The following is a 26,928-nucleotide window of genomic DNA, read 5'->3' as shown; positions in this document are numbered from 1 at the left end:
TCTCAAACGCCTCATGCTAGGACGTTTCATCTCCGCAAGAAAAACGCGTACGAAAAGAAGACACCGGGACACTTTTTTTCCAACGCCTCGAGCTAGAACACTTTGTTCCTCAAAGACACGAGACTTCTACAGCAAAGTTTTATACCTCTACCCTCCAGCGGTTTCACCTCCGTAGGCAAAAAAACCAAGGTGCCAAGAATACACTCATACACTGCATGCTTCCCTCCTCCCCAGGTTAGTGGAGATGGCCCAGAATTTCGAGGAAAAGTTGGTAAGGTACTGCGTCCCAAACATGCTGTTGGTTGGCACAAAGCAAGAACGGCTACAAAGTATACCAGTGGCTACAGATTTCTGTCGGGCTGGTGAATCTAGAGCTGCAGCGAAACTTCAACTTCAATTTGATTGTGCAATAGGTACCACTAAGGCAACAGAAATACCACCGGTAGTTCTGCGCAATGCCTCCCTCGTCAATCACTTATAAGCACTTCAAGTAGGCTTGGGGGTCGGTAAGATTAGTTGCAGTTGAGATCCACTGCACGTGCTTTTCCCAGAGCTGCCACGTGCCTAGATTGTGTACACGCTTTCACCCAAGCTCCCGTCAGGCTGCAATGTTACTTCCACCTGGCTGTAATGGCCACCTTTTTCTTTCTAAATTTCAGTTTCAAAATAGCCAATTTTCAGTGATTGCTCCTGGCACGCTTGCACAAATTTCAGCCGTCCATTTCTTCAGTCTCCCATACCTTTTCAGACAGACTATATGAAATAAGCGCTTTCAAGAGGCTGAAATTTTCACTGGACATTGCCTACTGGACTGCAAGCATGATTAACGACAGCATGGGGGCTGAAAAGAAAGTGTTTATTACGCCGAGAGCTTGACGAGCCAGACCATTTCATTCGTAGCCCCTGGAACACGAGAGAAAAGGCACACACAATTTCAATTACGATCACAGATGGCAGAACTCCTGTATGCAAAACATATTTCGGTAGCGAGATGCAAAACATGGGAGTCTCTGCTGCGTTGAAGGTAAAGCAAAGCCCTGGTCATCATACGTCCCTCAGATGCCCTCACTTGGCAGCCCATATCTCCCCGTGCCAGCCAGAGAGCAGACCATGATAATCTGCACAGTTCCAGCCTGCCCACCTCCAACTGCGTGTGTGGCTCGATTAATTAAGCAGTTACTACCCTACCTATGCAGCTAGAGACAGAATATAATTACCTTTTTCATTCCTGCGGCTCATGCTTGGGTTGGTACATTTTTTTTAACCAGCAGAGAAGGCACAGAAACAACGTTGCCATGAAGCAGTAGCATTAATGGGACCCTGCAACACTCTTCGTGCAGTGCAAGTAAACCTGCGTGACGTTTACATTAGACTTCCAGGAACACCCCAGCCAAATATTACACGTGCATGTGAAGCAGTAAGCTCGCAAATCGCCGTGAAAGACGCGGAAAAACCAACTGCTCTCTCTTCAATTCTCCTCATTATGCACCCCTGGCATGGCCTCTGCGATGTTAATCGGGCCATGGCTGTCCCGGCTGTCCTATTGGCTGTCGCTGGTCAACTTCGCGGCTAAATTCTGGCATTTCCTGTGACGATCAGCCGTCGTCGGTGCTGTGTATGAACCTCTTCTATGTCTGAACCTGTCCGCATGCTTTTGGTGTTTCTTTTGTTTTGAGTGCGCGCGGAACTTAAGTGAAGGACTAAATATTCCACTTTCAACGAGCTCACTCAACAACAAACGTTTATTGCTCCAAAAACGCCCTACCAGCCTGAGCACTTGCTTGCGAGCAGGCAGCCATGCCTGCTCTTTTGTGGCACCAGACCGGAAATAGACCCGTCCACATTGCGGGGAAAAGGACGAAACTCCCCGGCCTGTGACATATCGAAGGCCGCCGAACAGAACGTCGCGCACCGCCCCCCTCTCCGGGAGAGAGCGCGCAGCTTTCGTCGCGTTGTCCACGGTTGAGTTGAGAGGGAACATTTATGTGCGATTTTTCATCGCGCGTAGTTTCGGTGATAGTGAACGAATTTTCACAATTCTTGCGGGAGGAGATTGCTTTACCCCACTTACTTTACTTACTTTACCCCAAAATACATTCCGAGTAATCGATGGTAAGTGTTGCAGGGTCCCTTTAATGTACATACTGTCTATCCACAATCTACTGCACAGTGTTTTGGTGTCATCAGTGCACCACGTTGCCTTCTGGCACAAACATTTTCCCCTAAAATGCCTTTTCTGCAGCATGACTGACTGTCGCTTGTTAATCACTCATTTGTCATTTGTTAATGACTCATTAAAAACAACACTGCTGCAGGCCCAGAACGCGCTGCAAAGTGCAGATGATGCAAAACATGTAAAACCTAGCTGAATGAATAAATGAATGAATTTATTCAGAAGGTAGAGGTTGAACGCCTCATGTGGGGGAAGTGGAGGGGAATAAACCAGTGGGAGGATGGGGTTCAATCACAACGCGTGTCTACCCTGCACACGGACCACTTGATTTAGGTCATGTTTACTAGACCGGTGCGCCCGGCAAACATCCACAGGGTCATTAAGGTTTCTTTCACATCAATAGAAGGCGTTATCTATGTTTGAAAACTCAGTTGAAGATACAAATTTCCATTCTCAAATCGGGAGTCCAACAGGCCAAAGTGAAGTTTGTCTCATAGGGCTGCAACGAATCTAAGAACCTGAGATTTATTATTATCAGCACAAAACCTCGCATGCTGAAGCATTTTCGTGACTTGCCCAGGTCAAAAATAGGACTAGATTCAGGTATCAGCTCCGTGACAAAGTTGATTTCTATAACTGATACTGAAAAGTCCTAACGCAACCTGCTGTTTTAGGGTCTACCCAGGAATTGCAACAGGAAAAGGTGAGCTCACCACACTCCTCACCATAGGCCACTTTACACGTTGCAACACAAACCAAGTGAAAAAATTGGCTCCAATCCACGGTCGGCCAGCTGCTGCACATTGTAACGCCAAAACTCAACCTAAAGCACTTGCACGATGCAGCTCAACCATTAGAACAACTAAGTGGCTCTCAGTGCCCCCATCAGTGATAGCCTGCGCAGATAAGCAAAGGGCGGTGCTAAAAGAGTGCCACTCACTTGACCATGTGCGCCATCTGCCAGTCGGAGGTGACCTTGATGGGTCCTTCGATGGTCACACCTTCCGCCGTCACTGTGCCCACTTGGTACTGCACGTCAACCAGGTGAAAAATAAGCACCAGGACAGCAGAGCGCACAAGTTGATAGACATCTAAGGGCGTCACCACCTCGGCACGCACTCCTGAGCCACGAGAACACAAGATGTCACAGCTACCATGCTAACCGGCCACATCGTACGGGGCTCTCCTACTTACGAGCTTGTGTTCCTGTATTTAAGGACTGTTTTTGCTCCCAACAAGAAAAGCTAGTTCTTTGCCTGGTACCCCATCAAAAATTATCCCTAGCTAGCACAAGCTGGCTAAAGCAGATTTTAATAACTTTATGCAAAGCAAAACGCAACAAGAGATGCTTGCAGTAGTTGTGTATAAGTCAACACAACCACTGTTACTATTGTGCAATGTAGTGCGAATTTTGGAGCCAAATAAAGTGAGATCCACTCGCGAATAAACAGCCTGGCTTACTGCATCCAAACACTTTGTGCAAACAGAGTGCACATTCAAGTTCAGTATGTTAATCGAACAGATTTAGGGGAAATCTCAAGATGGAGTAAGTTTCAGTACGTGCATGAGTGCGCGCAACTCTATGCCAGAACATTCAGTAATGTTTCTGTTATCCTGAATTGCAGTACAACTTTCCACCCGCCTCACATTTCAGATGATTTTAAAAGAAATGAGCTGATGTGAAAGTTTATTTGCCTTTTCGTGAAAGAAAATTTACGATGACTACAGCTGACTGAAACTACATACTACGTGGTGCATTTCTATTTGTAATTTCAGTGAAATGGATACCTGCACTTGTGAAATTCACATTACCGTCTACATTGCTTGCGAACGCTTCAGTTCTCGAATTTGAGAAGCACATTGTTTGTTTGCAGACAGAATTACGTAAGCCTGTCACAACCAAATCGGGGGGTTAAAAAAAAAAAAAAGCTATTGTATCTATTAATTGAGCTCATTTCTAATGAGACACACCGAGTAACAATTCGCAATGATTTATCAATGTGTGTGTGTGTGTGTGTGTGAGAGAGAGAGAGAGAGAGAGAGAGAGAGAGAGAGAGAGAGAGAGAGAGAGAGAGAGAGAGAGAGAGAGAGAGAGAGAGAGAGAGAGAGAGCGAGAGAGAGAGAGACCTCGATCGTAAGCACACACTAAGCTTTAAGCAAGGGAAAGCGAAGTAGTGATGATTTTCAGGCCATCGTAGGTAATTAATCACTGCACACACAAGTATTTGAAGTGCTGTTTCAGGATCTCTGTACCTTTCAGTATCGATGAAAAAGCAAACATAAAAATTTTGTGTCAGCACTCCTTTAATTCCCCATTGAAAGCAGCAATGGTTCCCCACTGAACAACATTGTAGTGAGCTAACTCCCAAATCTATCTTTCTAATAGAGCAAAGCTGTATGTTGCTTAATGGTCCTTTTTAGAGGGCATTTTTCAGTTTTGCTAAAGTTTAAACATTTTCTAATCAGTCTGCCAGCTTAATGTACAAAGTCTACCAGAGCCTTTCCGACGACGTACATGCACCTCCCCCAACAAAACTTGCATTCAGAGGAGCAGTTTAGTTTCCCTCGCACCACCTTCCTGCCCATCTTTGGCAACGAATGCAGTGACCACACGCTCAAAAGTCTCCAGGGTGAAGTATCAACAAGTGAAAACCAAGGTGACGTCATTGTGGAAATTCTTGACGTGGTCACAAATGAGACGCGGTGTTTTCTAATCTTTTGGGGGGTGGAAGTTCAATACAAATAAGCTTCTTGAACATCTGCTAAACAGCGAAATGTAGGATTATGTTACAGTAAAACTTCATTACAAGAGACTCTCAAGGGACCCGGGAAACATGTCTCTTGTAACCAACGTCTCCTGTAAGCAATGTTGCTAACATGGGAAACATAGGAAAATCAACCAAACTGTTTTCATTCAAATGCCTCTTATAATGATGTTTTACTGTAGTCGGAATAGTTGCACACTAAGCGCACGACAAGATCACTAGGGAAATGTAGGATTATGTTACAGTAAAACTTCATTACAAGAGACTCTCAAGGGACCCGGGAAACATGTCTCTTGTAACCAACGTCTCCTGTAAGCAATGTTGCTAACATGGGAAACATAGGAAAATCAACCAAACTGTTTTCATTCAAATGCCTCTTATAACGATGTTTTACTGTAGTCGGAATAGTTGCACACTAAGCGCACGACAAGATCACTAGGGGTTCCTTTAAAAATGTGCGTTTACAATTAGGAAGGGCAGATTGCACAAGGCTGTATTGAAGGCCAACTGCACTCAAATTTCACCTCGACAAAAATTTATTTTTAATGTGTAGTAAGTACCCCCCAAATCAGCTGGGACACTAGAGGTAGCCCCGTGAAACGCCTTGTTATTCAGTCAGAAGCATTTTAAAAAGCTCAGTTGCAGACCACGCTGCACCTGCCAGTGGATCGCGTAAGCAGCCATGACGTGCCTGTGAAACTCCGGCCGTCCAGGGCTTCTTCCTCTGGCCAGCCACGCAGCTGGAAAACCAATCGAGCTCTGCTGCGAACGCTTCACCCATTTACTGCCCCGTGCGCGCGTATAGAGCTTGCAAGCAGGCTTGCTCCTGAGTTGCTGACCGTCTGGCAGCTCGCCGGACGGCTGCAACATCATTTGAATGGCTGCACTCTCCTTGATTTCGGTTTCAAAATTACAGATTTTTGCTGACTGCTTGTGGCGTCCACACGCGTACTTCAGCTGTTGTATTTCTCTTTTTCAGCAGACTATATGGAAATAGTGTTTTCAAGAGGCCGAAATTTTGAGTGCAGTTGGCCTTTTAAGTATGCGTGCACATGGGCTGTGCAACTCTGCGCCCCTCGGCCTTTAAGTATGCGTGCACACGGGCTGTGCAACCCTGCGCCCCTCTCGACACTTGCCCTGTCGAAGGAGCGGGCATCCCTGTAGTACAGGACTTCCAGGCAGCCAGCTAGCAGTTTGTGGGCCTCTTCCTTGGTTAGCTGGCCAGCTTTCTTCTCATAGGCATCACGCAGGAGCGGCTGTGAGGTCGCAACAGCAAGCAACCAGGTTAGGAGAGAACGTACCCAAACGGAAGCAAGAGCTTGCAGAGGCACATGACAAAACAAGTTCCCCACAACATGGCTATACTCAGGGACAACCTAAAAGAACGACAACAAAAGTTGCCCCTGCACCTAATCACCGCAGTGGGCTGCTACTCTGCGCGGTGCAAAAAGTGCCTTACTGTGAGTATTTTGAACATAACACGAGTCGTTTCCGTGATTTCTTGCGCTTCACCTGGTTATAAATTCTGGCAGAGACGACAAAAAAAAAACTAGGTGTCAAAAAGAAGACAATGTTGCACATCAAGTGCAATCTCGTTTCAAAACGCGCTCGCGCATTGACATCCGGGTCTGTTGCTTCGGCGGAGTGATACCCTACACAAGCTATTGCTCTCCTTAACTTGCACCCGAGTATAGTTATGCTTTGATTGTTTCAAGCTTTCATTACACAGACAAAGAACTCGAAGTCCACTAAGCGAATGTTTTACCCATTGTTATGACTGACATGGTCCTAGCAATGTTCACTGCAAGACATTACAGAAACCTCTGGGTAAAATTTAAAGTGTTAAAAAAAAAAAAAAAAAAGAGACCCAAGAAACAGCCATTATGTATTTTTCAGCTCCCCTACCCCCAAAATACGTAAATAAAAACAAGCTTCCAGAAAAAGAAAGAAAGAAAACAAAGAGGAAGACGAATCTAGTTTCCTCTCCTGCAAAATTCCAGCCCGCTAAGTATTATAAAACTGAATGTTAGGCAAATAACATGAAAACGAAACCATACATCTTTCTAGCTGGTGGAAAAACACAAGACCAGAAAACTGAGCCCAAAGTTTCCTCAAGGAGTCCGTCTGGTTATCTATACCCCCTCTTCACCCCCATATAAAGGTAGCGTGAGCACCTGACAATGTTCTCCAGTGAGATTCCGTTTATTTTCAGCTTTTGCCTCCCCTTAGAAATTGTTTTAGTATAACATGCTTTTCCTGGCAAAGGACAATTGAGACAGGCATGCATCGTTTATCGAGTCCTCAGAATCCGCAACAAAAGCTTTATGGAACTTTCCGAATGGCCAGCAATTGTGCAAAGCTTCAACTTTGTGAGCAGATCAGCCCTGCCTGAGATCAGGGCAGCGAGAGGGGCTGCCAATTTAGGTCATCGAACGCACTGGCCTTCGTGACCTCTTGACCAACTCGGTCGCTTGCTTTATCATAGATTTCAGTCTGTTCAAACTATGCTTACTGGTAACCCAACCATAAAAACGATGCAATCAATGTTCTTAAAGCCACACAACTATCCAAAGAGGATTTTGAGCTAGACAATGTGCTGCCATATGTGTCATCATGCTGTGGCAAGAAGAATATGGCCTTCTATTCAAGGTATTCAAGCTCTGAATGCCTTCTGTAGAAGTGATTAGGGTAAAACAAGCACAGGCAGTCTCTTAAGAAAACTCCGCACAACTTGCCCACCCCGCGGTTTGTTTCTCATAGCTTTTCTTCGGGGACCACTGCCCGTATCAATCGTGGCGTTGACCTTTTGCACTTTACTCAATCAGGCCTTGCTGTTGGCTTTCGGACAGTTATTTATCAAGCTCCACATACAACCTTCATACTTTGACAGGTTAAAAATTGCAGAGAACAACCTTTCTCAAGAGTACCTAAGCAGTGCTAGGCCATTTCTTCGCTTCACTATTGTACATTTTGGAACGGTGGGTTTCATTGTGGCTGTGTTCCCACTTGTGAATTGCAGACGTCACGCGACGTTTGCTGTCACAAAGTAATGAGCCGGCCATTGCTTTTTGTAGCTTTGCGACGGCGCAGCCGATCCCTCTCAGATTAAATTTCCTGGTCACACTATGGCATCGCAAACCAAACCAGTTAGCCAATCACAGACACAGAGTCTGCTGACGTAGCAGGAAACCAAATGCTAGCTTACTTCTGGCATTGCAAATAGCAACAATCCACCACCGACACTGCGACCTTCCAGGCACTCTGGGCGTTTGGTCAGTGGGTTTGGTGTACCCATTTACGAACAAACGAATAGTGTGGGACTCATCAGTGTGCAAAAACGTGTTTTAACCGTAAAAGCAAGCAATTTTCGTAGGTATTTAGATGGGTAGTGGGACGGTTGGCTGACTTGCAGCCATTTTGTAGCCCTGTCGGCACACTGTGGAGTCCAAAAGCGCCAGAACTTTTGCGCCTATGAAAAGGAGCAAACTTTACGGCCTGCGACGGCAGTGTTGTGCCACGAAAGTGAACGCGTGCATTTTTGCTGGCAATAACATGTAGAAAAGAGTCTACCCAGTGTTGTTATTTTGGGCTCCTCCCACAACTTGCAATGCTTAGGATCCTTTTCAGGTTAGTATAATGTGTTTTTGAGTGATTTCTACCTGTTCTTCTCACGATAGTGTGACACGATATTTGGGTGCCGATGTTGGAAACTGGAAAAAAGGCTTACAGGACGAGGAACATTTCCGCTAAACACAGCTGCATCATCGCCCATCAGAAGTGGGAACATGCCTTTAGTCCAGCTCAGCTGGCGGAAGACAGGCCGAGATATACTTTTAGACAAAGCTACCGTAGGAATAGATGGAAAAAGTGAATGCAGGTGATCCCACGATGGAAAGTCCGTGCAGGGGCTTAATGTTCATGGCCACTGTTTGTTATTATTAGGAGCCACCCACACTTTAAATTGGAACATTACGAGCTTTAACAATTTTTAATTGCAGAGATCTCTAGCACAAGCTTTTTTCCGAAAAATAAAAATTTTCACTTTGTGGTCTGCCTAAGGCCCATTACAGAAAAAAACAGTGTGCTGCAAAGGACACGTTTTATTTGGCTGTGCTGTTCTTTTCCATACCTGTGCACCACGAACAACCCCAAAAAGGCAGTTTACTAGGACGAAGCCAAAAGCCAATGCATTTTTCAGAGTGGTCAAGAACTACTACAGAACACGTCAAATTTACTCACTGTAGTTTCAAACAAAACACAGAGCACAAACAACACACTTTGTGGATTGGTGAAAGGGTACACTAAACTTTCAAGCAAACCAAACATATGGGGTAAGGCAGCTTGCTTTGGTCCCACTTTGCTTCAGGTTTGTAGCCATTACATCATAGAAGCCTTTTTTTTTTGTAAAGCCATGTTTAAAAGGAAAGAAAGGATGTAATGTTTACCTGAGCAATGTAGGCTCCGTAGCCAGTAGCCAGAGTGGTGCTCTCAAATGCCATGCCCAGCATGTCAACTTGGCCCAAGAACCTGGGTTTCACAGAAAGAAACACCATTCTGTAGTAGTCAAAAACTTTGGCATTACCAATACAACGACGACAAAATTTGTTAATTTTCATTGCATGCACTTAATGTGTTTCCACTTGATGTGTTCACTGAAGTCAGGTGAGGTCAGGATTTCGCAATATGAAGCCCAAATGGAGGTGCTTGGTGAACAGGCATGTGTCACTAACAGTGCACAGGGTGATGTCCAAAGGGCACGAGAAGCCCATGTGAAGAGCAGAGGGTCAAAAGAAGGTTATACAGAACAAGACTAATTTTGTCCCAAGAAAAGGAAGGAAGAAGAAGCAGGCCAATTGCGCAGCATCCCACACGCACAATGCTATGTGGATGCCAATGACTGGGGCAGGCCCACCTTTTAAATAGCTTTACTGGCATCTTTATTTGTACCTTTAAATTTGAATATCTTCATAAATACTTTAGTAAGGTTGCATTTAGTTTGTTCTTCAGGTTTATTAGTACAGTCAAACCTCATTATAGTGAAGTAGTATCAAGACAGCAAGCAAATTAGTTTGTTGTAACCGATACTCACTGTAAGAGTAGAGGTAAAAATCTGCTATAATGAATAGACAACCCGGCTTGCGTAAAAATATTTTATAAAAAAAAAAAATGCATTTTTTGAACCGAGAAATGAGTATGTGAAATTACAACAGGACAAAGTTCACTTGATGAACTAGGCCTGTGTCCCTATTTATTTGATGAAGGCTGTGATCTTCGTCTAATGGCTGCTCACAGCACTGAGCAGGATGAAGTTTTCCACAGTGTCCACGAACTTATACTTCTGCAGTTTCGGACTACAAGGTTTTTTTTTTCCCAAGTAGCTTCTCAGCCTCCTGGTCAAATATTTCTTCATTCTATCCGATATCGCCCGCGGCTCTCACGGTTTCAGTTTTGTTATGAAAGAGTAAGTGTCACTGAAATAAAGCGTGACCAACCAAAGTTTGCATTTATTTCACTATAGCTGATAATTCGCTATATCAGTGTTTGCTATAACGAGGTTCAACTGTACTACCTGCTTACGAGCTCGTTCATTTGGTTTTGTGACACCTTGTTTGTAGCTTTTGTTTGTGTAGGGGTTTTCGGTATGAGGTAACCATTTTGCACGTTCAACTTGCCCCTCTCTCCGAGTCCGTTCTTCTCAGCCGCTCAAGCTAACCACCCGTTATTTACCCTCCCGGTGACACTTGTTCACGGCGCTGCTGCTTTCCATAACGGCCAGGTTTCGTGCAGCAAATCTGCAAGTGCACAACTGCACACATGCATGCATACCCACCCACCCACTCATACACACTGTACACCTATGCAGTCTTAGTGGCATGCCTTTAAAATCGGGTATGATGCACTGTCGTGTAAGGGTTGTACCACGGAGCAAGAATAAAGACAGGAGGGGAAATGAGGCACCCTAGCGTGGCCAGATAGTGTCGCAAGTGCTTGGCATAGGTTAAGCTAGCGGCGTCTGCCGTGGGTGAAGAAATTGCGTGGCCGCCGCTATCGGCCTTTCACTGCGCAGCCACGGAAAGAAGTGCGGCCGCTATCAGTTCGTCCATCAAAGTGCCGCTACCCTCTCCTTCACTGCCGCAGCTACGAACGAAGCTTGGCAGTCCGCCTTGGTTTTCATTGTGACATCATCGGGTCGCTCGCCCACACTTGTCGCAATGGGCAGTTTCCCCTCCTATATATTCTTGCTCCGTTGGTTGTGCCAATGACCAACTCTGAACATTCAGTATAAAGGGGACGGGAGAGGGAGAGGCGAATGTGCTGTCTTTCACGTTGTAGCGTGACAATGTCATGTGAGGGAAAGGGCCCCTCTCCCGTTTTTTTAAATGCGCCTCAACTGAAAAACAACACTGAAAATGCTGACATTTGGGCCCAAGTTTGGAAATAGAGTGGCCTATTATCGTAACACTGGGAACAGTTAGGCACGCCTTGCATGGTCCAGACGGCTCATTTGTTGCGTTATAGCTACGTTGGACTGCCCCTGCTCAATGCTTGCAACGTTGCTATTTGGGCACAGGCAACGATAAGGACAACTGTTCCTTGTCTGTGACAGATAAGAATAAAAATTTTTCCGCCAAGCTGAAAGACTTGCAAAGTTGCTGAAAGAAATCCTACAACCCATGTCCCCACTAGCACATCGAAGGGTCAACAATTTAAATGTGCAACTTCTTTTTTTGTGTGTGTGTGTGTGATGGCATAGTTAGGCCTCACCGTCTCCTGCAGTGAAATCACATTGGCTCACAATGTGGTTTGATTGATGATATCTCAAATTTAAAAACTTCTGCTTCCTCCTACTTCACGGTAAATATCAACCATTTGTTCACACACAAGTGATAGCAGGTAAACATGCTTTGGCGTGTCTGAGAAAACCATTCAATAATGCCCGATTTAAATGCTGAAGTTGTAATGGTGCCACCCTTGAAAGAAACAATATTGCGGATGCCATGTGGCACACAGCAAGCCAGAGAGTTAAACGGAGGGCTTCTGTCTACAGTTTCGCGTGATATTGCCGTTGGTCACATAGCAGGCCATCCGCTGCAAAGCAATTCAGCTCATGTGCCAAGGACTGTGAGGTGAATTCAAATGTTCTAGGTTTTAAGTGCATCAATTGTATGTAGCGCAAAGGTGTTGCCATTTCAAAAAAGTTCACACAGCTTTGACATGTGACTAGAGCGGACGGGAGTGCCCATGACAGACGAGGACCGGAGATAATTGAAACAACAACTCTGGTGCGATTTTCAGTAAAATGCGTTGTCAGCTTTTTCCAAGGGGCCAACCTGTGTAACGGCTCGACCTATAGTCTGGTTTATTTGGTAACATGCAATTCTACTAGGCCATGAATATGTACATGATGTTTTTCACTTGCGCACAACGCAATAGCAAAAGCAAAAGAAAATACTCACGGAACCCCATCTTGAAGGCCAGCAATGATGTAAGTATTCCAGAGTGGGTCAAACTTGCTTCGCCTGGACACAGTAAGAACAATCTCTTTTTAAACCATCGGCAGACGTTGGACCCAATGAAGATACAAAGAACAAAAGATATTTGCTGCTTGACAAATGCCGGCATGACAGATGTTTTTGATGCAAGATTATTTTTTGTGTGCGGTGACTGCAGGCAAAGTCTGGTTATCTTTGTACAAGGAAATTAAATCTTTGAAGTACAGTCAAAAGTACAGTCTATGCTTCTGGCTAAATACACCAGAAAAGTTCAAAAGCAGCATAAGATGTAGTCTGGAGCATTTGTACGCATGGGATGAAAAGTGCTTTTTCCAACAGTTTTGCCCTCCATGAGATTCATCTGAGGATGCAAGATTAAGCAAGGTCATTGCAAGACCTTAAAAACTAAACCACTGTTTTGGGGACCAAAAAAAAAATAAAAAAAGAGAAAACCTGGGTGTGCTGGGGATGGGGAGAAAATGAACCTTTAATTAATAGCAATGTCCCCAAAATCATGAAACTTATAAAAAACTAAAATTCGGAGGAATTTAACAGCAATCTCCCGTTATAAGGAAGAAGCTTAAAGGGGCCCTGCAGACAAAATACAAGTTTGTTTTATTCGAAAGATTTAGTGTTTTACAGGGCCCTCAGTGCTTGTCTGGCAGCAAACGATGCTTTATTTACTGAGAAAGTAAACATTTTATCAAAATTTCAATTCTCCCGCTAAACCGTGTTTTCATGACGTCGATGATGATTATATCCGAGCAGTGACTTAAAACTAAGGACAGTCTGCAGACCAGGCCTCCTACCATCGCACAGACCAGGCCATTTGGTTATCTTGTTTATCGGCCACTATCATGGATCATCATGAGCAGCAGCAGCCTGTCTACGCCCACTGCAGGGCAAAGGCCTCTCCCATAGATCTCCAATTATCCCGGTCCTGTGCTAACTGCGACAAATTTATCCCCACAAACTTCTTGATTTCATCTGCCCACCTAACTTCCTACCGCCCCGTGCCACACTTGCCTACTCTGTTACCCTTAAATGACCGATTATCTTGCCTTCACATTACATGCCCTGGCCACGCCCATTTCTTCTTGTTAATTTCTACTAATATGTCCTTGACACGCGTTTGTTCCCTGACCCACTCGGGGAGAAATCGTGTTTTTTTGCAAAGCTATTCTGAAATTCGGGTTTTTTCGGGTTCAATTTACCGATGCACTAAGTGATACGGTAAGTTTATTTTATCAATAGGTATCATGCACTTCTTAACTCTTAAAGCATTAAACCTTAAAACCTGTATTTGTTTTAAGCTGGTGATCGGGGGCTATATCAGGGTTTTCTAGCAAATACTCTCCGAACTTTAGCGTTTATTTGGAAATGGATTAATAATGATGACAGTAAACAGCATTGATAACTTATAAGAAGTGAACAATTTTATTCACAATAGGCTGGTATTTGATTTTTTACACATCCTTGTTTACGCACATTATCATTGCATCTGCAACATGTCTGTTTCCATTCAACACCTGTCCGATCTTTGAGCGTATCTCATCTGGGAAAAATTTCTTTCGACATCACAGCTTCCATCTTATACGCCTCGAGCTTCGCGATCGCTCCGCCGCCTGCCGCTGCTTCTCTGCGGCGTTGATGGGATTTGCGCTGCGTGGCTGAGAGGGGCTCGTGCAGTCTTTTGGTTCTGTTTCGCTTCTTTTCACCTTTACGCGCCCTAAAAAAACTCGTTATGGTGACGTCTATAGGCAAAGAGTACGTTTAGGTCAATTAAAAAGCAGCTGCGTCTTTGTAGAGTACGCGATCGCCTGCAAGAGCTACCCAGGGACGCGGTTCTGCGCGCTTCGTCGCCGCTCTTGCGGGCGTCAGCGACGGCAGCAACATATTCATCCATGTCACCTCCAAAACATCAGGCACAAATGAATTCTACTGTCGCCTCGTTTAGACCTGATACTGGCACAATGATAGGTTGGCTTCATTTTGCAGCGTGGACAACGAATGCGGCTTCGTTTCGAATATATACGTCGCAGAAAAATATGTTTCGGGGATGCGGTTACCCAATCTTGGACAATAACTTAAGCCTTTTACACGGTGTAAGATATATTATTAGGTGAGGACACAGCTTACAAAACGAACGTGTGCTCTTCGTTTTGATAAAGTCGCCAAACTGGCGCCGCTGAGACCGTTGATTGCAGCGCCCTCCAGCGGCAGAGAAAAGAAGCTGCCCGAGCGCCGCCCACTCGGAGGTGTTCGGATCTCTTCGGCTCCTTGGCGGGCCTTCTCGGCAGCTTCCGTAACCGGTCATCTGCTCGATTTCTGCTTGCCGCAGCTTGGTTAGCTTGGCTGGTTCCGCCGGCCGAGGGTGCAGACGATAATTTGAAGAAAACCGTGCGAAAGCCTTTGCGCTCGCCCCAGTGTTTCAACGTGCTCTAAGCATGTGTTTTGAGTCGGTAACAATCAAAAGAAGGTATAAAACACTAAACCGAAGGAAATGTGTGCCGGGGTAGCCGTTCAGCACTCACACAAATGAGATTTTATGCTGCGCTTTTTATGCTTGCGCAAAGAAAAAATGGGGTGCAAATGTTTCAATGAGTACGTACCGCAACGTATGGCAAGAAAACGTGACAGTAATTAATGTTACCTGCGATCCTAAACGAATGAATGCGTGCTCTGCAGCCATCCCCAGCAGAAAATTATGCTACTTGCGGTCAGCATTTTTCTAAGAGTGCGGTTGCGCGAAAGCGTTCTTTTTGGTGCTTTGAGGGGATGTACTACTAAATGTCGAAGTGGTGCGCGCTCGCAAACGATGCAGTGCCGTCGACTTTACCATTGGCTACAGCCCCCCAAGCTAATCCGTGCAAGCAGCGGCAAAAGAAAGCGTCCGCTGCCCGAACAACGCCCCGACATACAAGGAAAGTAGGCAGTTTGTGAAATGGATTAAACTGGCGGCTAGTACGCTGATGTTTCTTCGTCGTAAATGACGTTGCACAACTGGGGTAAGTCCATGCACAAAGCAGCGGAGACGAATCGATGTTATCAAACTCACTGCCGGTGCCCAATGTTATGAGGAGCTGCGCGCGCGTCTTAATGAACTTAGGACGCCCGAAATCTCGCAGCTGTTTAAACAACGCAATAAATTACGCGTTAAGGTCGCGTGGTGTGAGCTCACATGGTGAGCTCAAACAATGTTACACATGCCGCTGGTGCCTGCGAACCACCTGGCTTCGGACAGTCGTTGTTCAAGTCACTTGAAGCCTCGGTCGCTTCGAAGCTTAGTTGAGAGTTCTGCCACCAGATGTCCTTTCAATCAAAGGTCCATGTGCGGCGCCACGGCGCCACCAACTCTATTTGACAGATTTTTGGGCTGCTGTGTCCACACCTAAAACTATATCTTACACCGTGGCCTTTTATAAGAATATAAACCATGCGAAAATGTTAAGTATATCCTAAGCCTGTGCATCGTTAAATATGTGCCCACACACGCCATATAGCAAGAACCAAGGCAAGTCAATGAAACAATGAAAAAATAAATGCTGTGCAAGTGCGGAATTAAGAAACATAGCTCTAACGGAAATGAAAAAAAAAAGTGCAGCTTCTGACATGCTAAAGACGTCCGTCTAAACTTAAGCCAAGTAGGGTTGACTAGACCAACTATACGCGAAATGCACTGCTATTTCGCGAGACATCGGTGGGGGAAGGGAGGGGGGGGGGACGCTGTGTACAAATTCGGAGCGGAATCAAGCAATGAACGTTTTAGTAATCCAACACACAAATTTCGCGTTCACTTTCCTTTTGTTTTTCTACTTCAACGAAGAGCTGATCGTATGGAGGGCGCATTTTTGGGAGTATACAGGGTAGGCTGTTCAACAAGCGATGAAAGGTGTCGTTGGAAGAGTGTGGTATGTGACGCCTTCTGTTTCAGTTTCTGCTTTATTCTGCAAGCTCCCTGCGCCATGTGACCATATTTCGCAGAAGCATTTAGTCGCGGACGTGGATTATATTGTAAGCCCGTCTCCACGCTGCTCGCACAGGATATATGTAGCAGATGAACATTTGCGGGCGTTCACCTCACGACAAGACGACTCTGTCGTGTGCCGATCCCTATAATTATGCATTGTCCATCGTACTTTTGTTGAATATTCCCGAAATTAACACAGACTGGCTTGTAAATGGTGGTGGTCAATATTTAAGGTATAATATTGGCAAACGTAACTGGCGTGCAGTCAGGTATGAGTGCTCCGCTGATTATGTAAGCGCACAAAACAGATTTAAATCGTAGTGTATAGCCGTAGCATGAACATCTAAGGCATGGTTTCTCAAAGTGGGTTCCGTGGAACCTTGGGGTTCCGCAGGCCCCTCCTCAGGGTTCCGCAAGCCACTGATAAATATTCCCTGGTTCCGCAGTCGCAAAGTCTTATATGGTGAACTTGAGGTGCGATCGATCTAAGGAACCTCCACTACTCACGCCCGAGTGTCAGTAAGCACATCTTGGCGCATAACAGAAACGCGCGAGCTGCGCAATAAATCTCGCCAGCAGCTTGTAGCCAGCCAGACTCTGAAAACGGGCCACATGGTTAAACTATTGCACTTGAAACTCGGCCTTATAATACCCCCATGCACATTTCTCCTGTTTGGAGATAGGTGCCGCTAGCGTACGCATTCGCATAAAGTCAACGGGGAAAAAACGATACCCTACCTTGCTTTTGAATTTATTGCACGTTAATGTAGCATGAACGGAATGAAAACTGGCGGGAGGGGGGGTTCCTTGGCACTTAACGGAACTTAGCAGGGTTCCCTGAGACCAACATGCTTGAGAACCCCTGATCTAAGGAACCGGTGGTTACGGAGACACGGCTAGTAAATTCAGGTCAGTGTAACTACAATCGGCTCTATCATACGCCGGTTCCGCGACGCTGGCCTGTGACACACACCTGGCGCTTATACAGGCCGAATATACTACACTAAGATCGCGTCAGAAACATTTACACTCTCATAAACACACCCCATTTGCGAACCGAGTGACTCCTCCACATAAACATGGATTTCAAACGCCCGCAAACTGTAAATCTCAGTCGTGAACGTGCCGCAAAAGCAGCGGCGGCACTAGGGAGCGGGGCGCGGACTCCCGCGGCTGCTTTCGAAACGGGCCGCTAGGGGGATTTCAGTGGCGCCCCTACAGGCCGCGCTCGAGGTGTATAGGCACAACGATATCAGGGTGTCAGTGCAGCGTTTGCCAGCCTAGGGTAGCGACCAATACTCAATGAGTTCGAAAGCTGTGTTTCCGGAGCTTGCTTCCAGAAAGTACTGGTTGGGAATGGTGGACCTTCAGTCCATGATTGTGCAGATCGCTACTTTGAAATTGTATATTCAGGGTGAAATCAGGTTTAGCTCGATTCTTCTGAATCATTTCTGGGGTGTAAAAACAGGGTAAAATCAGGTTTTACCCAAAAATGAACAACCCTACATATACCTAACACGAGGCACTTAATGAGAGCACTCTTTTCTTTTTTTTAAAAACAAAGACAACACTGTGACCCCAACCCTACAAATTTCGTACTGCTTGGCACAAGCTACAGAATTGAAGTTGTACGCACCTGTTGTACATGACACGTGTCAACCAGGAGTACAGAGACTTGGGCTTCAGCCTGAAGCCGTCGTGGAGACATTCCTCAGTGATCCTGCAAGGTAGTTGGCGAGTTTGAGTGTTACAGTGGGCCGAGGCTATTTGCCACTTAGCCCTCTCCACGAGGAATGAGCAACTTAGCAAAATATCTTTCAGGGCCCTTGCTCTAACACTAAGTAGCCCTTTCTCACTCCATGACCCAAAACTACTGGGACTCTTTGCAGTAGCACCTGAGATATTGAATCCAGCACGGGGTTCCCACAGCTGAATTTCTAGTGGTAGGTAAATACAGAAATGTGATGTGTGAAAGAGTATTAAACGAACATTCAAGTGAATTTGTTGGTCTCATTTGTGACTGCATCAAGCACGATTCGACTTACCAGTAAAATTTCCCACCTTTGGTAGAAGAGAACACAACATGTGCTGTCCGCAGCCACCACGCCAACTTTGCAATGTTTTTCATGCAGTTTTCGCATTGAAAAATGTGTGCAAATCGGGGGGGGGGGGGGAACCTGAAGATAACCCATGTAGCTAAGCAAATGCGCCCTAGACTTTGATCTGGTAACGTAATTAGCCAATGTGTACAACCTACTTCAGTGCCCCTTTCGGGAGGGCGGTAGTTTTGATACCACCCCATTATTTTCCTTTTTAGAAGGAAAGTAGAACCTAGCGTGTTTGTGCACTAAGCAAGTCCTATCGGTTTGAGCGAACACCAATGCAGTATTTGCATTTGCACCAATTTAACACTGCGATACGTGTACATGCGTATACGTTTTGCAATAGCTTAATTCGTACCTAGTCATAACTGAGACTTTGTAATAAGAATTAGCACACTTGGAGCTGCAGTAGCATACCTGCCACTGAAATATAACATGCCAAGGTTACGCCTAGATTACCAATTTAACCTAAATTAATTGCGACTTCCTGTGGCTTCCTAAACAGTGCAATGACCGCAACAATGCCAAGCTGTTAACAGCAGTGGCAGCAAAGCAGTGGATAGCTGACATTTTATTGTTCTTTCTTTTGGCACTGAACACATCAGACCGATGTCAATTTTTCCAAGAGTAGGTCAAAGCACGCAGAGCACCCAAGCTCACGGCGTGCCTTTTTCTGTGTAACCACTGTGATGCAACTAAGTGTGCCTGCAAAATTCGCCCTGTCTACTACACGGTATGTGTGCGAACACTTCGATGTCCGATTTAGCAAAACAAGTTCTCAAGCCTCTCATTTGTGATTTGCACAAAAAGTCTAGCTCAAAGCCTTCCGGTATTTTGACACAGGAGGGCCATTCTCAATGACAGGCGTATTCATGCCGTGTAGAATGAGCTTGCATGATTGGTTAGCCTGCACATTACACAGGTAACTAGTGTGGTCTGAACTGTGCACAGTTTACGATAAAGTGAAAATAACTTGCTTGAGATCACTTACATTTTCTGTTCAATGACACTTTTAAGGAACTGAAAATCGGCGTAATCGCCACTGGCTGTGGCTGCGATCTGGTCGTTGACCCTCAGTATGCGGGGGCAGTCTCTGAACCTGGCTAGCGATCCGTACGAGCCAAGCGTGTCCGCTGCGATCATGACTCCACCGTTGAACTTGATGCCCAGGACGGACGTGGCAGTGGTCATCGGGCTCCTAAAGAAGGGGAGAGAGAGGGAAGAAAAAAGGCGAGTTACCAGATGAACCGTCTTAGATGCTTCGCTCACAGGGACATTACGATTGAGTGCTTTGAATTCCCCCACAAGTGTACCAACTCAACCAACTCTGAATAGCCCCAAATTAACAGCTAGAGCTAAGCTAATCTACAACAAAAGCACATGGCCTTAATCTAGAGAACCAATTTCGCTGCACCACGAGCAGTTAAATTTGCAGCAAGCGTTTAAGCCGTCACACACACACTAAAGTTACGCCTCAAAGCTGAAAAAATTAACGATATGGTAGACTGCCGATCAACTCACTCAATGAGTGATGCAATGAAAGGGGTTAATGCACCTTTATACCTTTGTTTCCTATTTCAGCTTGAGTTAAGCTCACGCAAAAACGTCAACTCATCGACCAATGAACTACACAATGCGCCTCGGCCGGCGACCGTCGCGAGCAAGCATAACGTCCATTGTTATAGCGTCAAAACCAAGCTTACTGAGTTCGCTGTCGTGTTCCGTTAAACATGGTTGCAGGGATCGTAGGATGAAATTTCGAAAAACCAAAGGAAGCTTCTCCCGGCAGCACAGACATGTCGAACGCCATCTTTGTATTTGCCAAACTGGATTTGCGCCTCGCTGTGGTGCAGGATGGCACTTTCTCTTAGGTGTAAATTAAATTAATAAGCAAAATACATTAAAAACTAAAGTATTGCATAGAAATAACAATATTACAAGTACTAGGGTATGTAACGCTCATAATTTAGCAAAAACAATCAGTTTTTCTATTGCATATTTGGAGCACGTCTAGCCGAAATGGCGCGACTTCCAAATTTGCAACTTAGCTAGCTTCGCAGCAGCACACGAAAAAGAAGCAGACGTCCTCAGGCATCCAGCAATCTCTTCAGGCCAAGGATCAAGCCAAAGCACAGATCAGTCAGGTGAGCAGGGACTGGCTCAAATGGCGGTACTATCAAAATCCCAACCACTCCGCACGCAGTCACCACCTAGAGATTCCGTTGCCCCTGCGTCAACTCCTAGTCACCTCCCTAATACCTCACAATCCCCTCTTCTGGGAGAAGTGTACCAACTTGTCTTACAGGAGTTCAAGGCTTTCAAAGAGGAAGCCAAGCAACATCAAGAAGATGTGCAAACTCAACTCCGACAGATGAGCGAGCAAATTGGAGGTAACCGGCGCTACACTGAAACAGCAATAACGGCACTTCGACGCGAGATGCAGGAAAAACGCAGGAAGCGCATGGCAATGCGAGGACCGACAGAGGATCAATGGTCAGATACGGACTCGACATGCCATTCAGCCGCGAACTGAGGATTTGGCAGTGGAACTGCCGCGGGTACAATCGAAAGCAGTCGTCCCTCCAACTATATGTAGAAAAGGCTGTACATTCCCCGGCAGTCATGCTGATACAGGAAGCGCACAAAATGCCCATCAAGCTTAAGGGATACAACACTTTTCAAACAAACAGAAATACCGCCATTCTCGTGCAAAAGGAACTAGCTGTGTGTCATCATGATGCATTTGACTCGGATACCCCTCACGAATATGTGGAGATACACCCAGCCAAACGGGGAGGGCGTAGTCTACACATCCTGAACGTATACAGCAGCCCTAGCAACCGTAACCCCAATTTGGACTATCTAATCAAATCCTTCCTTACTTCGGCCGGCCGTGGTGCCCGTGTGATGGTGGCGGGGGACTTCAATGCTCACAATGTGGCGTGGGGTTACAAGCGAACGGACGCAAAAGGCAGGAAGCTGGAAGAACTGGCAGCCCGGGAGCGTCTCACGTTACTCACCGACCCACTGCAACCTACTAGGACAGGAAATAGCGTCAGCAGGGACTCATGCCCGGACCTGACCTTCGTACGAAATGTTAGGGAGGAGAAATGGGAAAACTTAGGGCAGAGCCTCGGAAGCGACCACTTTATTTGACAGACGAGCATGGACGACGCTTGTGGCAGATGGGAGAGAAGACGTCGAGCTTGCAGACTAACAGACTGGCACAAGTGGAGAGAAGCCAGAGAAAGACGGCTTGGGGAACAGGGGGGACCCAACATAGTGGACATCGAGCTGTGGACCCGAGAGCTATTATTGGACGTGGAACACCACACGCGAAAAATCGAAGCTCCAGACGGCGTGCCAGCTGTCGACTCGCACCTTCTTAATATCTGGGATGCCAGAGAGTCGCTCACCAAGAGATGGCGGAGACAGCCCCTCAACCGCAAGCTACGACGTCGAGTGGCCCAGCTTAGTAAGGAGGCAGAAGATTACGCCATAAAGCTTGTTAATCAAAACTGGAGAAAGTTTTGCGACAGCATGTCGGGCCAGCTAGGCGTGGCGAAGACGTGGAAGGTTCTTAAAGCAATGATGGAGCCGACTGCCACGAGGACTGAGCATGCCAATCGACTTGCTAAGCTGGTGCACCAATACCCCGGGACGGACCAAGAACTTATTGACGACCTCAAGGCCAAGTATCTCCGAACAGACCGCCGAACAGATTACCAAGGAGAACCCAACGAAGTCTTGGACGAACCCGTCACTATACACGAAATCAAAACTGAACTCGCCAACATGAAGAAGACCACAGCCCCGGGACCAGACCAAATCACAGCGAGAGCCCTCTACAACCTAGGTGAAGCAGACATTCAATCTTTGGTCGACCATTTCAATCGGGAGTACTGGATCTCTGGTTCGTTACCGCAACAGTGGAAAACAGCGGAAATTCGGTTTATCCCGAAACCGGGAAAGGACTTGAAGGTAGAGAATCTTAGGCCCATCTCGCTAACATCCTGCCTGGGGAAACTTTTCGAGCGAGTAATCAACACTCGATTGCAACGGTTTCTCGACGGCACAGACCAACTTCCGCACACACAGTTTGGCTTCAGACCACACCTAGGCACTGCCGATGTGCTTTTGCAGGTCTACAGGGACGTATACCTTCACCCAGACCGCATGCAACCGTGCGCGGTGCTAGCCCTTGATTTAAAAGGGGCTTTCGATAACGTCCTGCACTCGGCCATACTACGCACCTTAGCGGAGACTAATTGCGGCTCCAGAACCTACAACTATATCAAGGCGTTCTTACAAGATCGGAAGGCCAAGCTCTCTATAGGGGGACTCGAGTCAGATCTAATTGAGCTGGGATCGCGGGGTACACCTCAGGGTGCAGTTCTCTCCCCTTTGCTCTTCAACTTGGCGATGAAGGATCTGCCGCCCAGACTGAACCAAGTGCCAGGCATTCGTCACGCACTGTACGCGGACGACGTCACCATATGGTCAAATCAAGGAACTAGGGCCGACATAGAGGACAGCTTCCAACGAGCGATAGAAATCGTGCAGACCTTCGCCCGGTCCCGTGGCCTGGAGTGTGCACCGGATAAGTCGGAACTACTGGTGGTCCAGCCCAAGAAGCCCAAATACCCGATACAAGACCCCATCAAGCTGCACGTGGATTTCATGCCTATCCCCGCCAGGCAGGAGATCCGTGTCCTCGGCGTGCACTTTTCCAACATGGCACACAACACCACAGCGGTGAGTCGCCTGATAGCGGCGGCCAACCAGGTAGCCAGAATGATCAAGCGAGTGACCTCCAAAAACCACGGAATGAAGGAGACTGAAACCACTAAGCTGGTACAAGCCTTTGTGGTCTCTAGATACACATACGTCGCTCTTTTTCTGAACCTCAAACCCAGAGAGGAGGACAGACTAGACCGGGCTCTTCGTAAGTGCGTCAAACTATCTTTGGGCCTCCCAGTATCTACGTCCAATGAGCGCCTAATGGCTTTGGGGGTCCATAACACCACAAAAGAGCTCATAGATGCTCAGAGAATAGCGCAACAGGTGCGCCTCACGAGGACAAAAACAGGCAGAGCTATCCTAAATAGACTGGACATAACCCCTCCGACCACGGTGCAGGATCGATTCGACATCCCTCGAGAAATAAGAGAACGCATTCACATCCATCCCCTCCCCGGACACATGCACCCGGAACACGATCAAGTCCGCAGAACACTCCGGGCCCAATACCTCTCCAAAACGTGGGACTCCCACCCTGCTACAATCTACGTGGACGGTGCCGGCCCCACCAATGGGGTGACCACAGCAGCAGCCTGCTCGTCCAGTGGTAACCCCATCGCAATGGCATCCATCAAAACGACGGATCCGACCCGCGCGGAAGAGGTCGCCATCGCCCTGGCCATCTCTGCCCATCCTCGCGCCATTATACTAACCGATTCCCAAGAGGCTTGCCGAAATTTCCTCAGAGGCAGGATATGTCGCCAGGCCCTTCGCATAATTGCGAATCAGCCGCCGAAGGGGCACAGATCATATGGTTCCCGGGTCACCAGGGACAGACCGGGGGGAATGTCGCCGCGCACGCGTTAGCCCGCGATTCCTTATTCCGGGCGTTCACCCCCGCTGGTCGCCCCCCAGGAAAGGGAGCCAGCCGATCACCTTCACCCCCTTCACTGCGTACCGCCTACAGGGAGATACTGCTTGAACAGAGGCTCGGCAGGAGGAGATTTCCAGCCCCTCATCCCTCGCTACAAGAATGGAGGAGGTGTTACTCCGACAACTTCACACAAACACACTTCCAATTCCCGCAACCCTACACAAATACTACCCGGACATCTACCCAACACCACAGTGCCCGCACTGCGACCAGACGGGAGATTTACTCCACACGATGTGGCACTGCACACAAAACCCCAACATGAAGAACATCACACCGAACAACAGATCCACAACACAATGGGAGGCCACCCTGCTCAACCCGCATCCAGCTTGCCAGAAATGGCTTGCGGACCGGGCTGAGAGAGCTACTCGTCGACCATTGGCGGGCCCGACCATGGCTCTGAGCAAATAAAGTTTTTTCTCTCTCTCTCTCACATTCGCGATGCAAGTAATAGTGAAAACTCGTGTACCCCCCCCCCCCTTCCCCAAGAAAATTATCAACGGTTTTTACACGAAAAGAAAGTTTACTTCCCCTTTCTCCTCACAGCCCGGTTTGTATTTCGCGCGTTCGTTTTCCGCACTGAGAGAGAGAGAGAGAAGTGATTGGATGGAAGAAAGGAAAGGAAAGTGCACTGGGGATATTATTGAGCTCAGTAGGGAGCTCACCTGCATACAACCCAGTGCGGTGGGGAAGGGAAGAGGGGATAAAAGACTTGGGAGGAGGCTAGGGGTGGAATAGAAAAGGTGTGAAAGAGAAAGACAGGAAGAAAGGAGAGAGAGAGAGAGAGAGAGAGAGAGAGAGAGAGAGAGAGAGAGAGGGAAGAAAAAAAAAGAAAAGAGGGGGGGGGGCATTACATAAGCTTCCGCACTGCCTTGATAGTAGTTCGCGTCGCATCTGACAGATGGCGCCACCAGTCCACAGCGCGCGCGCAACTCGTGGGATCTTGTTCTCGGCGGTTGCACTCAGTCTCTGCAAGAGGTAGCGTCAACATCCCCCTCGCGAGGGGCGCGATCAAATGCAGAGCATTTCCGGGGGCGCACGACGTTAAGTAGTTTGCGTTACGTTAATGTTGTTGCACTTGTGGCAACTGCTGACCAGAGAGCGCTCGTCAGTAGTAATTTCAATGACTCAAGGATATAAGGCGCGTCGTAGCCTTCCATTCTGTGTTGGCTTTGTGGCGCAGTCGGTAGAGTGCCGTGTACATTGCGTTCCGCCCGCTGGGTCGAGGGATCGGGTAGTATTTTTTTTTATATAGTAGGGAGGGGTGCGGTGCGGACTACGGACGCCAACGCGGGTGACATCTTGCGTTACTGAAATGCTCTGCATTTAAAACAGTTGGCTGTCTTTTTTAAATAACTCGACTGCGGCCGCGTATGAATGTGTGCTGCGGAACCAGCGCTATTAGGCATGAAAGCCTTCAGCGGAAGCCAACCTATCTCCAAGCGTTGAACGCGCCGGCGTGGACGGTTTTCAAAAATAAAATTAATTACTGGCTGCAATTCAAGCTTAGTCTCTATGGTTTGCGAAGCTCGAATACGCCTGATCACACTGCGGATTTGGAAGTACGTCCGCAGGATTTAGTACACTTTGGGAAGCATGTTGTATTTCTTGTCAGCTAGGTTAAGACTATACTCGGTTCAACTCAAGAACGGCACCACCTCATGTAGTGTATCACTCCGCCAAAGCGCCGGACCCGTGACGTCAGTGCGCGCGCGTTTTGAAAGGGGTTTGCTATGAATGCGCGATATCGTTTGCCTTGTCTCACGCAGTTTGTTTGTCGTCACTGGAGTCGTTTATAAGCATATTAAGTCCAAAAAATCACGGGAACGGCTCACGCCATGTTCAAAATATTCCCAATAACGCCCTACTTTCGCCGCGCGGAGAAACATCCGGCTACGGTGATAAGGCACAGTGGCAACAGGCAAAAATTGGGATTACGAGGAAATGATTGCGTTCATAAAGGGTAAGATGAATGAAGCAAAGGAACGAAACCGATGGAAAGGGAAGAGAAAGCCGAGAAGCTGGTGGAATAAGGAAATAAAAGAGACTATTGACTAGCGAAGAAAGACGTCGAGAGAACATAGAGAAGCAAAAAGAACTGGTATGGAACCAGAGGTAGTGAAGGAGAAGTGGGATGTCTACCGTGGGAAAAAACGAAGTGCAGAAAATGGTGCAAGCAAAGATCAAGCAGAAAAGCGAACAGTGGGTGGCAGAAATACGGAAGAAGGACAAAAGCGCATCCAAGAAGTTTTGGAACCATGTAAAATCACTAAGCTCAAAAAACGATAACCATCAAAAATTCCTGATTGATGAGGAGGGGGAACATTTAGAAGGAGAGCACGCGTTGGCGCATACTCATCGAGTGATTAGTGAGAAGTTTAGGACAATAGTGGTAGGGAAACCTGCACCGATAACATCAGCGCCACAAAAGACTGCGGAAAGGGAAATAAGTTTGAGCAACCTTGATTGGAAAAAAGCAGAGCAAAAGGTTTCCCCCCAGACAGCGGTGGGCCCGGACGGAATACCAGTGCAACTGATAAACCTACTTGGACCTAAAAGTAAGGAATCGTTTATGAGGGCAATAGATAAGGTGATAGAAACCAAACAAATACCAGAGGACTGGTTAGAAAGTAGGATGAATTTAATATATAAAGGCAGAGGAAACAAAGCCAGTATTGATTCATACAGACCACTCACAGTAACATCAGTGGTGTATAGATTCGTAATGCAGGCGATAAAATCAGAAAT

General features: G+C 46.9%; 1 protein-coding gene across 1 annotated transcript; it reads right to left on the bottom strand.

Annotated features, from left to right (window-relative positions):
• Nucleotides 1–835: 835 nt before the first annotated feature.
• On the bottom strand, nt 836–20,351 carry Prosbeta7 (proteasome subunit beta type-4). The gene is made up of 8 exons (XM_077706728.1): nt 20,207–20,351; nt 19,495–19,701; nt 18,038–18,121; nt 12,396–12,458; nt 9,384–9,465; nt 6,075–6,194; nt 3,114–3,202; nt 836–903 (listed from the first exon to the last, which is right to left on the bottom strand). The coding sequence occupies exons 1-8, from the start codon at nt 20,311–20,313 to the stop codon at nt 891–893; spliced, it is 765 nt and encodes a 254-aa protein (XP_077562854.1). The 5' UTR covers nt 20,314–20,351; the 3' UTR covers nt 836–890.
• Nucleotides 20,352–26,928: the final 6,577 nt, after the last annotated feature.

This window comes from Haemaphysalis longicornis, unplaced genomic scaffold, assembly GCF_048455015.1.
Source record: "Haemaphysalis longicornis isolate Haplotype H1 unplaced genomic scaffold, Haemaphysalis longicornis Haplotype H1 scaffold_4, whole genome shotgun sequence".
Taxonomy (NCBI): Eukaryota; Metazoa; Arthropoda; class Arachnida; order Ixodida; family Ixodidae; genus Haemaphysalis; species Haemaphysalis longicornis.
Note: the sequence above shows the minus strand (reverse complement) of the source record. Positions and strands in the feature narration are given on the sequence as shown.

Coding starts and splice junctions, on each gene's coding strand:
- Prosbeta7 (XM_077706728.1), bottom strand. CDS start 20,313: ATGGCGTTCGACATGTCTGTGCTGCCGGGAGAAGCTTCCTTTGGTTTT. Junction 18,122..19,494: donor AGTGTCATTGAACAGAAAAT/GTAAGTGATCTC, acceptor ACTACCTTGCAG/GATCACTGAGGAATGTCTCC. Junction 3,203..6,074: donor ATGCCCGCTCCTTCGACAGG/GCAAGTGTCGAG, acceptor GTTGACGTGCAG/TACCAAGTGGGCACAGTGAC.